The 20814-nt window shown below is 35.4% G+C and overlaps 1 protein-coding gene across 1 annotated transcript in view; it reads left to right on the plus strand.

The window, feature by feature from the left end:
- The window catches only part of HECTD2 (HECT domain E3 ubiquitin protein ligase 2), a 42779-nt gene extending 36457 nt beyond the window's left edge, over nucleotides 1-6322 (plus strand). The window contains exons 19-25 of the mRNA XM_085324807.1: nucleotides 8-166; nucleotides 627-701; nucleotides 1190-1277; nucleotides 1537-1643; nucleotides 3152-3267; nucleotides 3886-4029; nucleotides 6050-6322. Of these exons, the coding sequence (XP_085180933.1) occupies nucleotides 8-166; nucleotides 627-701; nucleotides 1190-1277; nucleotides 1537-1643; nucleotides 3152-3267; nucleotides 3886-4029; nucleotides 6050-6170 (810 nt within the window). The 3' untranslated portion in view covers nucleotides 6171-6322. The remainder of the gene's footprint in view (nucleotides 1-7; nucleotides 167-626; nucleotides 702-1189; nucleotides 1278-1536; nucleotides 1644-3151; nucleotides 3268-3885; nucleotides 4030-6049) is intronic.
- Nucleotides 6323-20814: the final 14492 nt, after the last annotated feature.

A 20814-nucleotide genomic window follows, 5' to 3' on the forward strand; every position in this document is an offset into this window, starting at 1 on the left:
TGCATAGCTTATGGGACTTGCTGTATATAATAGCATCACCCTGGATATTCGTTTTCCACCTTGCTGTTACAAGAAATTGTTGAGTCCTCCCATTGTTCCCTGTGATCACAACACGCTCGTAGGTATTTGTGATGTTACATTAGAAGACCTGGTTCAGATTATGCCAGTAAGTATTAAGTATTTTAGAGACTGTATTACTAATTTAAAATCTATTTAATGTTTGAATCATACATGGTTTCAGAAGAGCCCCTTTTTTGTGTGTTGACTGATAAAGTCTCCCTTTTTGTACTGAAAATAGAAATTCTCCACATTCTGTAGCAAAATAGAATTTCTACAGTTCTACTTTTATTGAAGTTAGAATACTAAAGGTCAATATAAATGTTCTGGACATGTTTTCCATAGAGAAATGGAAAATTTAATAGCTTATATTGAAATTAAAAAAAAAAAATCATTCTTCTGAATGTATTATTCAGGCACTATGTTTTCTAGTATATATAAACATTTTGAATATGCATTTTTTTTTTCCAAGGTACTTCTTGTATAGTGTAATGATTCTGGTATGTCCTTGTAAAGCGCATTCTTTAGTTTTGTAAGTTTACTAAAAGGTTCTTTTACTGTTATTGTAGGAATTGGCCCATGGACTAAGTGAACTTCTATCCTATGAAGGCAATGTTGAAGAGGATTTTTACTCAACCTTTCAGGTCATTACATACACAATGATAAGTGATTCTCAGACTAGTTCAGTAATTTGTAACCAGTGTTTCTGCAATGGAGTGGCCCACAAAGAGTGCTTGCTGAGTGTTTGAAATGTAACTGGACGAGATGAAAGCTCGCTTACGAGCATCAGTCAAGTTGCTGGAGCTTAGGGCATGCAACAGCCCACTCCATCTCGCAGGGCTTTGAGCTGTGGCTGCGTTTCAAGTCAGCCTAAGTATTGACTGCCAGGATTCTGCATCCTGCTGCTGGTGCGTTTCTAGCTTTCTGCATCCTCTGACACTATCGCCTTACAATCTGTGACTTTGTCTGTGGCGTTGTTGAAAATGGTAATATTTAATTTTAAAAAATCCTCATACTAGCAGCATATTCTAAAAAGTGATATAAATACTTGCAATAAAAAATACAAGCTTTGTAATTTGTGAGTATATGAACCTCTTCTCTAGCACTGAGCTTAAAAACTCTCTTTCCTCAGGTTTTTCAGGAAGAATTTGGTGTTATAAAATCTTACAACCTAAAGCCAAATGGAGATAAAATTCCAGTCACAAATCAGAATAGAAAAGGTACTTCAATACATATTAATTATGCAAACTTGGCAGATTGTTAAACAAAATTTAGACTTATAAAGGGAAAAACTGATAAATTTCAAAGTGTGACATTGAAATTCTTAAAATTTTCTCTACCAACCTYAATAGGATCTTATTAGTACCTAAAGTAAAAGGCATTCATTTTTATTAATTCAATGCAGTTTGAGATGGCACAACAAATGATTGTCTAAAACTCTTACAATATAACAAAATTAAAATATTTTTCTTTTTTTAGAATATGTGCAGCTTTATGTTGATTTTCTTCTCAATAAATCGATCTACAAACAATTTGCAGCTTTCTATTACGGATTTCACAGTGTCTGTGCTTCATATGCGCTACTGGTAAGAGTAAAGTAAAGCATAATTTTTCACTTCTGTTTCAGATATGTGAGAATGACTAATGATGTTATTAGGGTTCATAAGGAATCTTGTTTAATCAATGTAGTTGAATATAAACATCTAGTTATAACTATATAGGGATGTTTGTTTTGCTACTGAGGAGTCACAGGTTCAGACGTAGTTTTGTCCTGCTCTCTTCACCGTCAGGACTCTCAGTAATTTTACMAGGAGAAGAGGGAAGAAAACGAAGTAGTAAAAGTCATAGGTTGAGGACACTGGGTCGTGGGTTTTGGGGTTTTTTTAAACAGTGTTTTACTTGCAAAATAGAGCAGGGTTGATCCAGAGTAACATAATACACCACAGCCAAGTTGTGCATAACTTCTTTTAAGGATAAGAGTAAAGTTCCATGTTTGTAGATTGTGTATAATACTCTGGGAGCAAGTTTGCAAGAGTCCCCAGAGTCCAAGAAGAACAAAAGGAATTATGCAGGCAATGAGCTATTATCTGCAGTGATCTATTAGAAACAGATAAATAAAGGTCCACAAATTATTTTATTTTTAACAGTGTGTATTCACTGACACTTCACAAGCTTTCATGTGAACATTTACAAGGACTCTCTGTATTGCCTACAGTCACAGGTGTAAAGCTCCAAAAACCCATGTTACATTCTGCTGGAAGAATATTCAATGAGACTGATATTAAAGATTCTTGTGTACACAGTCCTATTTGGCTGTTGGAATGTCTTTTATATTTTACATTCTTCCTTGTGCAGTAAGAAGAGAAGGAAGAGACAGTATTTGCATGAAAATTTCTGCAATCCTGTGAAATTAACCAAATATGACATGCTTGCAGAAAAGTGAAATGTGACCAACTGCAAGGAAGTTTCAGGAAGGAGACTGAAAATCCATTGAAATGCCATGAAGTACTTTCATGCAGCTTAAAAATGTTGTAGTAAATGATTAAGAAGTAGGTTCTACTAGTGCAAGTTTAGCAGTCATTTAACATGATTTATTGTTTTATGTATTAGCATTGCACATAGTGTGTACAACAAAGAGTCAGATTCTGTCTGCCACTGATCCTTATCAGTTCACTTTGGGTAGAAATAAAATAAAAATTGTATTAAGAAAAAAAGAGATAAGACCCTGTTTGTGAACTCCAGATGTAAAAACCTAATTTTCTTCCTGACTCATTTGTAATCTAACTGAAAGACAAGCAAGACAGTGTAATACATGTAATAATGGAAGAGAAATGAGTTATAAAAGAAATATGCTAAATTTGATGTTTTCCACTAACTTTGCTTTCTACTATATATAGTAGTAAGAGATTCATCAAAATRTCAAGGAATTTATTTTCCTATGAAACAATGTGCTTGATCAAAGTTATAAATTTATATTTGAATATCATTAAATTTTCTATAATGAAAACAAAATATCCTAAATAATTTTTAATCAGGATCTTGTAGCATCGGTTCTCATCTTTAACAAAAATGTTTTACAATTCATTTCTGACAGCTACTTCGTCCAGAAGAGGTTGAAATTCTTGTTTGTGGTAGTCCTGAACTGGATATGTCCGCTTTACAGCGAAGTACCCAATATGAGGGCTACCAGAAAACTGATCTTACTATACGGTAGGTTTAAATCTATTATTTTTATTCTAAATAAACAGTATAGAATGGTAGACTGTCTGGAATAATCTCTTCTTTGAATATAGTCTGAAAATAAATCATAAATGATTGAAGCTTTAAAAATGTTTTTCTGGATAAGACAGACTTAATTTATCTGCAAGTAGGAACACCTAGAGTCTTAATGATATGATGTCTTCCTGGGTATGTTTAGAAGGATATAACCAGTTTGAGTTGGAAGTAGTCAAAAAGAACAATAGTTTCAAATCCTGCATGGTGAAACCTGAGTCTTTATTATCCAATCTTCTAAAAGTGTTTTTTTTTTTTTCTTCAAATACTGCTAGATACTCAGGATATTTATAACAGTAGGACAACATTTTATATAAAAGTGGTTTGGGGCATCATTTGATAATAAATCATTGTAAAATTCACTAATGCCGTATGTATCAAATCCCCAGGAATTTTTTCAAAACTTCATGTATTAGGATAGTACTGATGTCCTACTTATTAAATTTGTAGCTAGTGACAATTTATCATATAGTATTTGCAGTTGTGTTATATCCTTCTGCTTTGTCAGGATATTTCATCTTGCACCATTTTCTTGTTCCTCTGTCTTGAATAAAGATACTTTTGGGATGTAGTACTTGGATTTTCTCTTGACCTTCAAAAGAAGCTGCTACATTTTGCTACAGGAAGTGATAGAGTACCTGTGGGAGGAATGGCTGATTTGAATTTCAAGATTTCAAAGAGTGAAACATCGACTAATTGGTAAATAATTTTCTGAACTTTATTTTCATTCTTAAATTATTTTCTGAGAGTCCTTGTTGCTCTTGAATGTCCTTATAAAGAAGAACAAACAAAATTTATAAGGGAGAAACTTTATGGTCTCTTCTAGCTTGTTCTTAGGATGTTATTAAACCCATTTATTAATTACCTAAATTTAGCAGATGATTATCTAATACAAAATCAGTTCTCCAGCTAATGTTTACATCTGAGTCCAGGAGTTACTTATTTACAAAGATTTTCCTTACATGTCTTCAGTACAAAGAAACTATTAGCTTTACTGTTCCTAGCATGACAGCTGAGCTAATTAAAATACGCTGTGAATCACTGTGAATTTTTCTGAATTCATTGAGTCTGCTTGTCACTATGAATAGCAGCCTGTACAGCTGCATAAAAACATTTACATTATTTCTTGACCGGCTAAATAAGGATTTTAACATGTATGGCTGGTAAAGATGCAGCATTCCTTTATGGTCTCTGGGTAAGTGGATTGCTAATGCAGAAGTTGCTCCTATGTATCTGGAGCAAAGCAGCCCATAACTTCATTGTGAAAGTTAAATTGAAGTCCATGCCAAGTACTTAGATTTTTGGTAGCGTTTCATTTTGTACTGAAGTGAAAAAATTCCTCATGCTTTCCAGCTAGTATTTTCTTTCTCAAGAATGGAGGAGGCTGGTTTAAATAATCTGGAAAGCTGTCTACAAAAGCTTACTGGTTCTGACGCTTCCTAAGCAAAAATTGATGGCTTACCTTCAACTCTCAAGCTTTTAACATAATTCCTTTAAAATGTTTTTATTATGTTTCTAAAAGTAACAATTTTATTGGTTTTCTGAGGAGACCCGAACTGTGTGCATGCCAGCTCTCTTGTGTTTCTAAATTTTGTTTATATCATTACTAAAGCTTTATTCAATTAGCCCATAACTGATTGAAGTCATATGTTAAATGAACATAAGGATCTGGTAAAAATGAAGAAAATTCAGTCATCTTTGAATTTGTTTAATTTCACTGTCTTGTAAGTTGCTGCTTTTTTTGAAACTGGAAAAATGTATTTTGAAATAGCACGTATTTTAGTTATCTGGGTCTGTGTTTTACAAGGTATTCTTTGCAGTCAGACTGCCAGTGCAGTGATGGACATAGGCATGTTGGCACTGCGTTGCTCACAAGGAAGGATCAGAGAATGCCCTCCTGCTTGTCACTTGAGGTTTTAAAGGGCAGGAAGATCCCATAGTTTCTTTCTGCCTGTGGCTGTAAGCCCAGACGTTGGTGACATCTAGTATTGATGACAAAACAAATATTTATATTTCTCAAGAATAGTTCTCATCAAACTAATCCCTCTTAATGATGAGCAGTGTTTGCAGTGTTTCAGCCAGGCAATCTGAAGGGACATCTGCAGATATGTTCAAGCTCAGTTTTCAGAAGAAACTCACAAGTTCAAATATTGGCATGACMTGGACCAAAATGTATGAACTGTTGTTTTTTCAGGACTGCAATCAGTTCCTCTGTGCTTTGCCCTGACACACGTTTGCAAGGATGTATTTTTACCAGGCTGAGCTTTCAGTCTTTTGTATCCTAACAGTAACTGTGGCCCAKCTAGCTGTGTCCATACCTACTGCACAACCCACTTCATTCTTCACGTTATGGGTTTTGATTACTCCAAATTTAGTATTTAGAGAAGAACTGTTTTTTTTTTTTTTTAAGTTGTTTGGCTATTTGGAATTTGCAAAGCCTATAAGGGATATTTCCAACTTAAGCAAAAAGAAAGGGAGGGGAGAGGGGACTGCAGGCAAACAAACCAGCTTGAGTACCTGAGGCGCATGTGTTGTAAATATAAACAGTACCACTGTTATTCACATCTTGAACAGTAACACTGGGATTAATACTCCTTTTAGAGGATTACTTTTTTTAAGTCATGTTGAACTGGAAATCTGTAGGTAAATAGCAGTGTCCTACTTGTATTGTTGTTATTAAATGAGAGGTTTTATTTCTTTTTTAATTTCAATTTTTTAGGTTACCTGTGGCCCATACTTGCTTCAACCAGCTTTGTCTCCCTCCTTACAAGAACAAGAAAGAATTGAAGCAAAAGTTGATTATTGGAATTTCAAATGCAGAGGGGTTTGGTCTAGAATGAGGGAAAGTACTTCAAGAACAGCATTTTTATGTAGCACTCACTCTCTTCTAATTGTGCCTTTAAGCTTTTCATTGTTATGTCTCTTGATACTGTGGAAGTCTTACTCAACTTAAAACATTTTTTAAATTAAATATGAAGTGTATGTTTTTTTTGCTGTATGGCAATACATTTACTGCTTGCTTTATTACAGAAAGTAGTTTTCTTCATACAGAAGGTTGGTCTATTTGATTAAAAAAAATGACTAAGGCGAGTTCTAAGTTATAGCTCTTTTCTCATTATTCTTATAGCACTTTAATCATAATTACTTTAAATCATGTGTATCCCACTGGGAAATAATATACAGAATATTTCTTGATTAACTAATTCCAGTGGTAGAATGTCTTCAGTTAACACAAACAGTAGAAAAGAATGTAACATAGAGCATGTAGCCATATTTTCACAAAGGCAAATAGGAATTTTAAACTTTATAAAATGTATGCAGTTTTAATATTCTGGTTTTCATTCTCAGTTAAACAGGCTGTCTAAGAAGCATGTAAATAATTGCTGGTGAACAGATAGGGTTTTGATAGTGCCATTTACTGCTAAAAGTTTATTTTTTATGAATAAGAAGAGATTTTAAATGTTCTATATTCAGCTTTTACAGATCAACAGGATTGTACAAGAAGGTTAAAAGGTAATTTTCAAGTTAAGTGGATTCAAGGTCAAACTACAGGTGTTAAGCAACTTGCATGTTCCTCCTTTGAAACCAATAACAAACTAACCAGGTTTACTGGTTTACTTCTAGAGTAAATAAAACTAGATACTTAGAATAAATTCCTCATATACTTAATATTTCAGGAAAAGAATGAAATCCACAACATAAGAAAAAATGACACGTAGTGTATCATGGTATCATCAGCAACTTTGTTGGAAGTYTTAAAGCTATGAATACAATAACATTTCAGAAGAATGTTGAAGCCTTCATTAACTTGAAGGTCAGCACCTAAAGAAAATGTTTTTTAGTTTTCCCTACACAAATTAATTTCTTAATATTTCTCTTCTGAATTAGTACAACTAGGAGCTGGGGGAAAAACTAGTTCTAAAATGCAGATGTAATTAAAAGTCTGCATTTTATTCATTAGACAGAATTTATTAGCATGCAGTATAGTATTTTTTTATTATTATTATTGAAAGCTACTGTATATTCTATAGGTTTCTATTTCAGCTGAATAAAGGCTAGATCTTCCAAGATAATTAGGCACCTAACTTGTCAGCTTTCCCAGWTGACTTCTATTGGGAGTTGTTTCCCAGTTGACTTCTATTGGGAGTTGGTGCTTAAATATTTTTGAGTATCTGTATTCCATTACTTATTTGCAATAATAGCAAAATATTTTATTTTTCTTGTTTTCCCTTTCTTTATTTGCATACAATCAACAGATTTTCACATGATGAACAAATTAATTTCTCTAATCTGTAGTCTTAAAGCCATTGTGGGTTTTCTTCAATAGCTAAGTGTAAATTGCGTTTTATTCTCTTTCCTAGAGAAGACAGTGGTGATTTTGTTAATTTATTAAAGTAGAGACAAATAGTGGGATACTTTAAAATATCTTGCATTGTATTAATTGTGCTATTACTGAAACAAATATTAAAATTCATTGGAACTTAGCTTGGAACTAAGCTAAGGTAGCACTGTCTGTGTTAAAAGCAGCAGTTCAAAATTTTGTACTCTATATGGTTTCTTCCAAAATGGAGATTTAAAAATAGATTTCAATTTACAGGAATTCAGGTGTTAAGAAAGAAATGAAACTTTCACCATTGCACTGAATGAACTAGACAGAAATTTAGAATTGCTTGAACCTAGCAGCAGAAGTGGATGTAGGTAAGAAATCTGGAAACAAACACCTCCCTTTCCCCCCTCTGTAGAACTGAATTTGTGGAATTTTAGCTCATGAATAAATAGCTATACAGTTTATCTGAAAACAAGGCACATTAGCCAAAATATTTTTTTATGGCTTAAGCCCAATTTTAATAACTATTTATCTATTATTGTTAAAATAAAAGCTTTATCTTCTTATTTTCACTGAAAATTGCACTGTCTTGGGTTTAGTTTTATTTATTAAAGCTTTTTTGATTTACTTTGTAATATTACCTCAGACTTCTAAAAAAAAGCTATTGTATTCGCATCAGTTTTTAAATCAGATACTGTCAGTAATGACATTTTATATATTTCCTGATGTTAATAAATTATATAGTAAATTTTGTATTTGTTAAATGAAAACATTACACTTATTTATGAAATAAGCCTCTGATCATTTAAAACTTTTCTTCAATAACTTTTTGTTGTTCTTTGGTCTTGCCCTGTAATTCAGCAAATCTTTTTTTTTATTTCCATCAGTGTTTTGTACCGTACAAAAGAAATCTGGTTTGTATAAACTTGTTCATTACTTAGTATCTATTTTTATGTATTAAAATTGTGCAGTTGTTAAACATCTCAATTTCTGACCTTATTTAATTTCAAGTTTCAAAAATCGATCATAATGGACTTAATCTGTTCTGCCTCTCTGCTTTTGCCTTATTTTTTTCTTTTGAAAGTTCTTCTTTGCAGCAACAGTTTTGTTAAGTCTTAGTATGGCTCACTGGATGAGAAATTGAATTTAAACCACCAGAGGTACACCCAGAAGAATATTGCGTATCTGTAGTCAAAATTAAAGTGTTCCAGTGCTTACCATGTTGTAACAGTGCTGTAAAATAACGTGGATCCTGAAGTTAGTTTTCTTGGTTTGACCCCTCAAGTGCAAGAGTACTCTGACATGTAGTGAGAGTGAAGCTGTTGTATGTGTTGTCTTTTTTCCAACTACTTTTAATATTTAAATCAGAAGGAATATAGAGTAAGAACATTAAGCTTTTTCCATGGTCACAGGTCCTGATGAAAGGATGGATCTCTGACCGTGTTTAAAGTCTTGTCTGTTTTGTCCCACTCATGTTACCTACAGATGACAGCAAAGATGAGGATCAAAATGACTTAAAAGTCAYGTTTGCCACTTTACTTACAGTAGGTGCTGTAAGTACAAATAATTTTAAAATTATTTTATGAAAGAATATCATAAATCTCAAATTCACAAAAGCAGCAAATATATATTTATTTTCTCCTTCCACTACCTGCCTATGGAGGCAGGAGGGAAGAAGCAGTTGCTTCTGTCTAGTGCTGGGTTTTGAAAATACTTCTTTCCCTGAAGGTTTCTTTAGCATGGTTAGACATAAAGCAGAGACCTTTCCCAAGCTGCCAAAAGAGGGAACTGTTGGCTGCTGATCTCTGAACAGTCAACAGCCTGAAGACTGCTGTTTAGAAAGAGCTTAGAAAACCTTGACTTACTCAGACCAGATATCAGATGGCTATTGCTGGGCCTTAAAAGTGAAACGCAGTATTTCTCTTGGTTTTGGCTAAGAGGTGCTGAGATTCTTTCTCTGTGGTTAGAATTGGTGGTCCTAGTTGACTTGCTCCAAAAGCAAATGCTGTGTCTTTCACAGATACGATATTTAATATGCTTTCAGAGTCCTTACCTGAAAAAAAAAAAAAAAAAAAAAAAAAAAAAAAAAGCCCTGAAAGATCTTAAGGATGCCTTAAAATCTGTTTTCATGTCAGTAGTACAGACAGGCAGACTGTAAGAGCATTTGTTTTTCCTTTTGAAGTACCCAGTTCACGTAAGCTAATTTCTCTTTTTTCCTTTGAGTCAAGTAATTTTCCATTCTACTTGGATGGGTTTTTTTTCAGGATCTGTGCTGTTGTATATGTGGTGTATGTGTATGAAGTTCTTTGTACTTTTAAAGGTTTATAGTGTCTAAGAGAATATTAATGGGATGGCTTGGACTGAGTGCCGCAGTTGCTTAATCCATAGTCAGGTGGATTTTGTTTTTAAATTTAATGAGCTAAAGTGGGCCTCTTCAGATTCTGCACCTGTTGAGTTAAATAAAATTTTATTCAAATCTTTAAACCCCAGTGGCTCTATGTAAAATGTAACAAAAGAAAGTAACTCCAGAAAATATCAAACCATAATAACCATTGCTATAACTAATGTACTCATAGCTATAGAAGGGATACTTGATGCAAAAGTAATGCATTCTGCAAACTGTGCTTAGGAGAGAACTCTGAGGTCAAGGATGATGGGGAGAGTCTCCCTCTGAGGTAGAGAGAGCAGATGTTTGTTCAGCTCTGGGGAAAGTAAGAGAAGATCATGCAAGGTGGGAAGCCCCTAACTTGGTCTAGATCCAGACTCTTTCACAACACCTGGTCCAGATCCACACTCATGTTAAATAATACTTATATGTATGAGAAACAAACACATCTTGAATAGGATGTGTATATTAGTGATACTGTTGCATCTTTTACAACTTTTATGTCCTGCCACAGAAATGCTTCGTTTGCCATTTTTGGTTGCATCAATATTTATGATTTAATATTTGTAGTGATGTAAACAGGCTTTCACTTTCTGACACATTTTCTTTTTCCCCTGGAAGTTGTGCTACGTCCTGTACACGTATAACCCTGGATAGGTTTAACTTAAGGAATTCTTGCTTAAAGGATGTTTTGACTCTATAGCATGCTTTCATATTAACTCAGAAGTGCATCTATTTTCACAGAATCCTTAATATCTTTACACTAGTATCTCTGGCTGCTACTACACTATAGGTAATGTAGTCTCAGCTGGTACAGGGTTAGCTGTAGACAGTATCAGGACAGAATACAGTTCCAATACAGGATTATAACTGTATATGTTGTCCATATCATTCTTGTCAATGAATGAGTTTGCCTAATGTACATTTAGTCTTTGTTCTAGCCAAGTAGTCCAGGACATTCACTGATTTTTCTTTTCACTTTGTCAGTAGTTTTACTGTGGAGAGCAGGACCTCTGAGTGTTCTGTTCCCTGGAAAATCTATTCAACTGGTTACAGATTAGCCAAAGTACAATCATTTTGAAGGCAGTGTGGCTTAAACTCAAATACGAAGATCTTAGTTTTGATTTTGTTTTTGTTTAGTCTTCTAGTTGCTTCAGGTAACCTTACACACCTCATTTGCATGGACTGTGTGGCAGCACTTGTACTGTTTGGGGAAGAGAGGGGTTTAATAGTTGACCTCAAAGGATTGAAAGATATGCCAGTAACATCCTTCACACAGAGCAGAGAAGGTACATTTTACATGTCTTTTCCCAAGCCTATCTGGATATCGAAATGAAGCCATATCCAGCTCTGATTTTAAATTACTTGACACATTCTGTGATACTAAATGCATCTTATTCAGGAAGCATTTCACTTCATTAATAGAAAAAATAATCCATTGTGGTACTTAAATGCAGCCTCCATAAAATGGGGGTGACTTTAATACATGAGGAAAAGCACAAAATCCCATAGTCCTCTAAGATTCTCACAAGAGGAAAGAACAGTTGAGACAAGCCAATTAACTTTTAACTTTAAATGAGTAGTCTCTATCTCTTCTCTCTAAATGAAAGACATATCAAGCCAACATAAGAATAAGAGTGCATTTCACCTTTTTACTTTACCAGTTTTCAGTGCTCTATTTAGCAAGTTAAAGTTGAGACAGATTAATATTTCCTTTAATGCTGATGATTTTCCCCTAGAAAAGTCTTTTCACAGATTTAAGGCTTGTCATTTCTTTGTAGCTGTCTACTGGCTCTGGGAGAACTGTAAAAACTTTTTTGTTTGCTTTTTCTGTTGAGAATATAGAGAAAGGTGGCTGGCAACAGAAATCTGTTGTTTTGAAATAAAGCTATAATAAAGTAAAAAAAATAAGAACAGGAGGTTTGAGTAGATGGATTTTTTTTGTTTGTCTAGATTTGTTTTGTTTTCTATTTGATGTCTTTGCCCATGCATTGGATTGGCAGGATACAGGTAAGAGAATTACTAACTGATAGCAAACATATAGCAAATATGACTAAATGCAAATACAAAATAGTTTAAAAAAGAAAAAAAAAAGGAAAAAAATTAGGTAGATCTAGCAATGCAGAGAAAAGGGGAGGCAATCTTGGAAGCAGAGGAAAGTTTGTGGAAGAGTAATTCTGCTTGCACATGTAGTAGTTCTACAGAATTACATTTTAGTCAGAGAAATCTRAGTTTATTCCTTTCCTAAATGATAATGATTTTACTGTTTGATTACTCACAGTTTAAGAACTAATTATTTTTTTTAATTCAGTCACTGTGTTAGATAATATAGCTAAAATTTGAGTAAACCATAATATTCTCCCATGTGCCTATCTGTACAGTGCTTATAATATTGTCTAACTGTACTGTCATGTTCTGCATCACTTTTCATTTGGAATGGTGACTTTGTGACAATTTTTACAGTGAATTAAAAGCTTTCTTAAAAGCAGATCAGCCTTTAGATTTGAAAACACTTGTCTTTCACACAAACCAAAGCTTTCAAAGTAATGTACTTAATTTGTTCCTGTTGGATATAAACAACCTGTTTGCATTTTGGTTTGTGTGGTTTTGCTTTAGGTGTCAATCTATTTGATATTATATTTCTTCATACTGATTTAAGAGCACTAAACTGTATTATCTCAGGTTGTGCATTCTGGAACAAAATCCACTTTCCAGTAGTCTAGGCTATTGGAGAGTTACTGTAAATCTGTGAAAAAGGTTCCAAGTTAATTTCTCGCTTTGCTCTGTTGGTTGCCAGTCAGGGGTTGAAACCTCCTGTGCCATTATGACTAAGCTATATTTGAACTACTTAGGGGTTGTTTGCTTTTTTTGTATTGATCACCTCATATCCCGTGATCATCTAGTTTCTACGGGTGATGGGTTTAAAAATGCTTTCAGGTTTTGAAAGCGTTGATTCTTATGCTGAAATATTCAACACCAATAAGTTCTTCCTTTGAAAAACTAAATTTAGTTTCTTCAACAGCCCAGGGTGTTGACCAGGAGCTTACAGCTCCAGGGGTGGTATGTTAGTGAAATTATTTTAAAATACYCACTTTTATTTTCCTGTATTGGCTTCTAAAAGTTAAGCATTATCCTATAATCAAAGCTGTTGAGGCAACATCAATTTAACTATGCTAGTGACTGTATTCTAGTCTTCATCCCCCCCTTTTTTTGTCTGAACTATTGTTACACTCACTGGCATGTGACCAAAATATGAGTGATGCATCAGGAGTAAGTTTAATATTAACTATGTGAGGAATTCTTTTAAGCTTTGTTTATTTTTTTTCCTTCCCATCTCCTAACTCCCAGTGTGCTAGCTATATTTGTGTGTATTATTTCACGTGTATCTTTGCAGTGGGTGTACTCCATACACTGCAGTACCCCCAACCTTCCACTGTTTTCCTTCTCAGTCCTATTTTTATTTGAACTTCCCTTTTCTCCAGCCCTTATGTCCCCCAGATAAGTCACCGTGTGGCAGCTAGCTTCTCTGTTAGAAGAATGTTTTTCCCTGGCTCAGCACTGTAGGCTCCACTCACTAACAATAACCACCCTAGGGAGAGGGCACTGCAGTGAGCCAAGCCATCCCTTTCTCCAGATCTTAAAAACAAACAAACAACAACCAAAAAAAGCTTTAGCTCTTATTTCAGAGGTTTCTGAAGAGCCAGGCAGATGTGGTTATCCTCAATGCAGAAGGCCTATCTAGGAGAAGAGTACATGCAGGATGAGTTTCAGATCAATAAGTATTTTTCTTTTTAGTTCTCATAATTAGCTAAAAGTTGTCAAGTTCAATATACAATCATATGAAGTCCTATGTGACATATACGGACCATATGAAATCCCAACCTATTTGACTACATTTAGACAGTCAAAGAGTTAACAGTATCTGTGTCAAGCCTGGCTATATGGCCCAATTTTTAACCAAGCCTAATTTAAATAGTACTGAGAGACATCAATGTTTGCTCAGCTAGCCTGTCACAGGATGCTGCCCTAATAGAGCCGTCTCTGGCGCTTCTAAGGCTGCCTGGTAGAAGTATGCAGGATACTTCACTTAGTAACATTAGGTCAGCAGTGCAGCAAGTTGCCTGCCTGTGCTGAGAGGCAGCGTCCTTCATTTAAGCTCTTTCAGCTCTTCTCAGTTTTCCACTTTGGAATTGCTAATGCTTGTTAATGTCAGGCAGACCATGAAAGCCAGGCACTAGCTGAAGCTCTCTGAATATATWCCTCTGTATTCTGTATTTGATTTCCTGTCCTTGTTCAAACAAGTTTTGCTAGAAATTAGTAAGTGGACAGGAAGAAAGGAACTTGCAATGTAGATTTATTACTAAACTTACGAGATTAGTGGATCAAAARTCTTGATATTAGCCAGTCATTTATTCTAGAGATAACTCTGGAAAAATATCTGTTTATCTGCCTTTTTTAGCTTCATTTATTCATATTTTAGTACTAGACCTATAGTTGTCCTAAGAATGTYGTAAATGCAAGATCCTAATATGCTAAATTTTTGTGATTAGCCATCTCTAATTAGTTACATCTAGATATCTCTGTAATGACTTCAAGTCAACTTGCACCTCTGACTTTTCACCCCAGAGGTGAAGGTGGAAAATGTGAAGCAGGAGAGTCTTGTGTTTTGGAAGGATCAGATCCTGGTACTAAGTTACCAGCCAGGAGGCTGCCAATTCCTTTTAGGTTTTTTTAATCAAGATCAGTTTGGGAAATGTGTGGTGTTGATATCATAATTTCTTTTGTCTTAATTATAGCAGATTAAAAGGTGAAAGTTCTGCAGCAAAGACTATCTTAGAGCTTTCTGTTAGTTGGTAATAGTTAGCAAAGAATTTTGCCATAGCTTGTCAAGYGTAAAAGCAGTGCTATCAAAAGAATGCAGGAAGGAACTGCTTAGGWTAGAGCTTCATTTTACAGCTATTGAGTTACTTACTCAAATAATCAGAATAAAGAAGTCTCATATGATTATGATACATGCTGGACAGAATAAATACATCCTTTGGAACAGAGGTTTTAACAGATTTTAAGGGGGGAAACAGATTTTAAAGGGAAATATTTGTATTTCAGTTTAATAAGGACTTAACTGTGTGATGAGTTATAGCTTCTTTTTCAATAATCACATTATGCTTTTAATAACATTCAGTATTTTGCTCCTTACATCTTCAAGGCATTTGGGGAAGTATTTATTGGTGAGTATTAAYGGTTCCCCTGTATATTGACAGAGAACTACAAATTTTCCACTGTTGGGGAAAGTGACTCTGCAACCTGACCACAATTAGATGTCATAAAATGTTTTCTAGCCCTTTTGCCSTTTTCATCGGTGTAATGCGTTGCAATCACGCTTCATGTATAGATTGATACATGTTCAGGTTAAACATTAACATTAGAAAAAAAAGATTGAAATGGAAACCACTATCATACATTTATTCTGAAATGTATCTCTGTCCCCAAGTATTCGCACAGGAATCAAAATATGTAGTGATTTTCAAACTTGAAATGCCTGTTATATCTAGTAAATCTCAGTAACTCTTTCCCATGTCCCTCAACTACTTTTTAGCACAGATGGCTTGTGAAGAGAGAACCACAGAGAACTGAACCACCTATTTGCAACTCACTTATAATTTAAAAAGTTTATTTTTGTGGGGGGTTTTTTGTCTTTTTTTTCTCGTGGGTTTCTCAGACTGACCACAAGCAGAGCAGAGGATGGCTTTGGCTGAAGGGAATTGAAAACAAGAGGTAACTCTAGGTCAATGTTCTATTTTGCAACCAATACACGCCTTTAGTATTAGGTGCAAGGTCTAGCTTAAATGCTTGTTTCACTAATGACTTGGGTTTTTAGCAAATTTGTCTGATTTTTGCAGCAAGAAAAGCAAGTACATGAGAAGTTAYATTTGATAAATGAAAGAGTCATAAAATATATCTACAAGGTTCTGCATATTTATAGCTATTCAAAACTATAGCAATTTTCTTTTGTACCTTCACAATCTACCTGACATTTCTTTTGATCCAAAATTAGCCACAATTTTAATGGGTAATTTCAGCTCATAAATATTGTYGCCCCACAGCCTGATCTCACAAGATGAGGGAGGAATCGTGCTTTTCCATCTTCTTGATGCTACGCTCTAGTGGTCACAGCACTTGCCAGCRGTGGGGAAAAGCAGCAGTTAAGTCTTCTGCAGTGTGATCTGAACTCCCATTGCCCACATCACATGAGCTCTTAAATCTGTATTTTGCATCAGGCAGGGCCTGGGCCTCTTGCATTCAAGGTAAGTGCACTAAGTTAGACGGTTAAAGGAAGCTGTGTTCTCAGCTTTGTAAATGGCGTATGAGGTCTAGTTTAATTTCTTTGACTTGCTTTTGTTAAACCTGCCCAAATGAAATAAAAACTTCCTTTCTGATTCAGAGTGAAGCAGGGCCTTCTGTTTTCTCATCTCAGCAAAATAAAATAAGCCCCCACTGCACTTTTATCTTGATTTGATCTTAATCTTTGTTTCCTAAAACTGTTTTTGGTTCAGCAGCTAAACTGAAATATTAATCGCATTTAAGAATTGTCTGAAAATTCTCCTATTGGAWTGTAAGACAGGCAAGAGAGGGATGGAAGGAGGCTGGAAATGAGAAAGCATTTGACAAAATGTGATCAAACTAATAAAATACCATCATTCTTCATGTCTTCATATGCAATTTTCCTGAGCAATGTGTAAAAAAAATAAAAATAAAAAGCCAGAGTGACTGGACTGATAGAAAATACAGAGAATATGTGAAAACCAACATGGCAAAATTTTCCCGTTATTACATAGCACAAACTTCTTTATTAAACTCAGAAAAAATGACATGTTTTATTTTAATACAAGCAACACTATATTCTTCTAGCTGCATTTAGTTCCTTATGTAACATCATAAACCTCAGAGGGAGCCCGTGCCTGGCCTCTGAACCACCCAAGAGTTTCCGTGCCACAGAAAACCCCTCCTTTCTAGGGAGGACCGGTGTAAGTCCGGGTCCGAGCTGTCGTTCAGGAGAGCCATTAGTGGAGCAGGCAGGGATCCCTTAAGATCCTGGACTCGGTTGCTTTTCCAAGCAGTTGCAGGGGGTTTTCTCCCGATGCYAGGCTATTTGCAGACATCTTCCTGGGTGAGAGCAACAGTTCTTATCACCAATACTTACTGCTACTTTCCAGTACTTCAGTCAGCAGCCCACGTTTTATAGTAAGTCAGTGTGAACAAGTGCAAATTAAGGCACTGTAAAATTCCCACTTCTAAAGCATATGGAGAAATTTCTAAGTGTCTTTTTTTTGGTGGGCATCTGCAGAARCCATACTGACAGCAACTGTTTATAAATGCTCTCTAGACCATTTCTCCTGCAAAACTGTTCTGGACTGCAGGTAAATAAACAATTGAGTAAATTTAATTCTTCAGTTCAGTATGTATTTATTGCATATTTTTTTAGTGGAAAAATCTTGGCACTTGGAAGTGCTCAAGGAGGGCATGCTTATGGAATTATTTTCATCAACAGAGATTTCAATTAACTGCACAAAAATCACAAAGACTGGAACCAAACCTAGATTTTTTGTTTCCTGGTTTTCTGTTCTTATTACTAGCTGGTTTTGCTGTGTGGAGTAATTAAATGTAAGCAGTTTTGAAGAATACTAGTTTTTAAAAAAATGTATTTGAGTCTTCATAAGACTTTGCATTTTTAATATAATTTTTCTAAAAATAGTGTGTTTTGATTACAAAGCTACAAGCAGTTTTGCAAAGYAGAGATACTGAGAACACTGCACCATTCACATTATGGAATATATCATGCTAAGTCCTTATGCAAGTCAGTAAAAAATCTCCTACTGACTTTGCGCAAGTTGCATAGCTGCCGACTTGTAAAAGTGCTGTCAATACAAAACTGAAGTTTTGCTTTAAAAATTTGTCAGTTTGACAASCTGATTGGGAGAGACTTTATGCAGGCTCACTAACTTAAAAAATATATTCCCAAATTCAACACCTGTTAATTCATTCTTTCCTTATTTACAAACATCATAACTCTGTGTACAGAATTATAAACCCCACAATAAAAAGATGTTTCTGATACTCTAATGTCTAAAATCTCTCCTTCTATCAGGCTTGAATGTTTTGTGACTGCTCTACCTAAAGCATAGAGGATGCCAGTAATGCATAAGCAGTGATGCAGTGACGTCCTCTGAATATTCATAAATTACCTTATTACTAAGCTGCTTCTCTGAATATTCCTAAAACACAAATACTCTCAGTTTTAATTGAGAAGGTGTTTTGTTTTGAGATATCAGAGGGTAAATAGTGTACCTGTAGGTTTTCTCCCCTGCCCTCAAGTACTACCATGCTGAACATTATGGTTGTTTTCAAGGGACTTCTCGCTCTTCAACAAGCAAACTTTGGCAAACTGAGCAGCACACTGGTCATATTGCCTGTACAACTCAGGCCTGAGGGGAGGGATACAACAGGCAGCTTCAGCAACACTGATTCTGAACATGCTAAGGAGGGAAAATAATCAAAGGAGAAAAAAAAAACAGTGTGCTCAYTTGCCATGGGTATTCATACTATTTAAACTTTTCTACACATTTTATTCAGTTAGAATTAATAGTGCTATAAGTTAACTTCTACAGTTCTAAGTTTGGGCTCAGTCATTCCTAATTGCTTTCTGATATAATTCCACTAGCTTCAGATGATACTGTACATGAGGTGAATTTGACCATTTCTAACAATTCTTATCATCATCATCTTCAGTATAATTATTGTGCRGATGCTGTTAATGCAAAGCATACAAACTCCAGTCGCTAATCTGTAGRCAGCAGCTTCCCTAAGAATGCTGTCTTCCAAAGCTGTTGTGTACCTCTGAATGTTTCAAGTTTTGAATGATTAGACTGAAATAATAAAGTAAATTAATATCCAGCATGCGTAAGCTTAACAATTTCTGCGAGTATGTCTCTGCTGGTATCTCAGCATGGGCAYGTATAATGAATCACCTTGAACCTCATGAGAATCATAATTTGTAAATGGTTCTAATTACTTAGTAAGAAGTCTTTCTAAGAAGTAAAACTTCTGCAGTCTGGTTATTTTTTATTTATTCAGAATTAATTATTTTGTTGCCCACTAACCACTTAGTCTCTCACTCTTTTTTGTTGGTCTTTTTTTTGTAGGAGATTGGGTGTTTGCCAGTTGTCTTCTAAACACGTTGAAGAATTCTGACTCTGCTCAAGCCGATAAATGCTTTTCATAGGCTGACGTGGAATTCATTTGGGAAGCTTGCTCAGGTCACGTACGTTGTCATCACCAAAACTGAGATTCACGGCACTGTGAAGAAAGCCAACTATTTAAACAAGTGGAGCCATCCTAAAATAGCCTAAATGTGCTAGTTTGCACTAGGTAAGAATCTGTCCCAAGCTTTTATCTCCATTTAAACTACTCATTCTAATGCAATGGACTGTTTTCTCAGAGGAGTGTTGACAGCTAACATGAAAAAAAGTCTCTGCTTAAAAACATCTGAAAGGATTTCATCTACAGAAACATGCCCAGTCTTCCATTATAAATTCTTAAATCCCTGTTAAACGCTTTTTATTCCATTATCTGAGAACAAATCACCACCTAATTACCTCCTTTTAAATACAATTAATGCATTCCTGAAACACAGTAGAATTTCCACTTAATGCTGTAATTTGTGCATTATGGACACTAGACTGCTTATAAAATGTCCCAGTAGTTTGCTAGAGAGTGCATTTRTATCTTTGATACCCACTGTAGAAAAGTGGATCTATGCGCTCTGCCTATCCTACCTTGTCTGACAGGCACAGATGGCCCAGCCTGTCAGCGGGAGCTTTCTCCTGGTTGGCAGCGGTGCAGCTGGTGACTGCTGGATGGGTCAGTCCTTTGGCAGTCCTGCTGCGCTCCTCAGGGTCTTCCAGCAATGATCTGCACAGGCAAGGATGTTGCTGACCCACCATCATTGCTCCAGGATGGAGTCAGAGTTCATTTTTGTGAGTTGGATCTGATTTGCAGCTGAAAGAATGACCTCTTGTGCCAAGGCTATCTTCTGAGTAAGGAGGATCTGAAAGTAGGATGTCAGTATGAACTGTCAAATTACAGGTAAGATGTTTCATATCATAGAACACACGTTAGGCAAGCAAAAATGCTGTTTTAGACTTTTCTTGAAGTGCCTTTTCAGAGACAGTGTCAATGGCACATTGCGCAGGTTTCTCTTAAATGCTAGTACAACAGTAACTGAGAGAGAGATGCAACAAACCAGATTTTGTGGTTTTTTTTTTTTTTTACCTAAAATGTCTCATTGTGCTATTTTAGTTTTGCAATGGGCCTTAAATCTGAGAGTACTCAGATTYAGTACTCTCCCAAGTGCAAGGCATATTTGCCTGAGACCAGTCATCAGCGTTCATACACTTTTTCTTCTTGCAGCAACTGGACTTCCTGAGCAAGTATAAGAAAAAGAGGGGAAAAAATGGCAAATGAAATAAAATAGGCTTTTTTTTCCYTCTAGTCATTGCCAAGCCCTGTTGTTACCAATTCAGTAAGACTGCAAGTGATCAGAGGATTCAGCAGAATGCAAAGCCAACCCATCTATCGGTGCCAGGAGAAAAGACCCGGCGGAGGTAGCTGAGCTGCCCTGCCAGCATCAGGGCGTTTTAAGTGCCTGTTCGTCCCTTTGTTGCCAGTTTGCCGCTGAAGAGCAAAGTGTCAGCTCTTTGAGCTGCCTGTGGCT

Source organism: Rhea americana, unplaced genomic scaffold, assembly GCF_003343005.1.
Source record: "Rhea americana isolate MKP2758 unplaced genomic scaffold, rheAme1 scaffold_93, whole genome shotgun sequence".
Lineage (NCBI taxonomy): Eukaryota > Metazoa > Chordata > Aves > Rheiformes > Rheidae > Rhea > Rhea americana.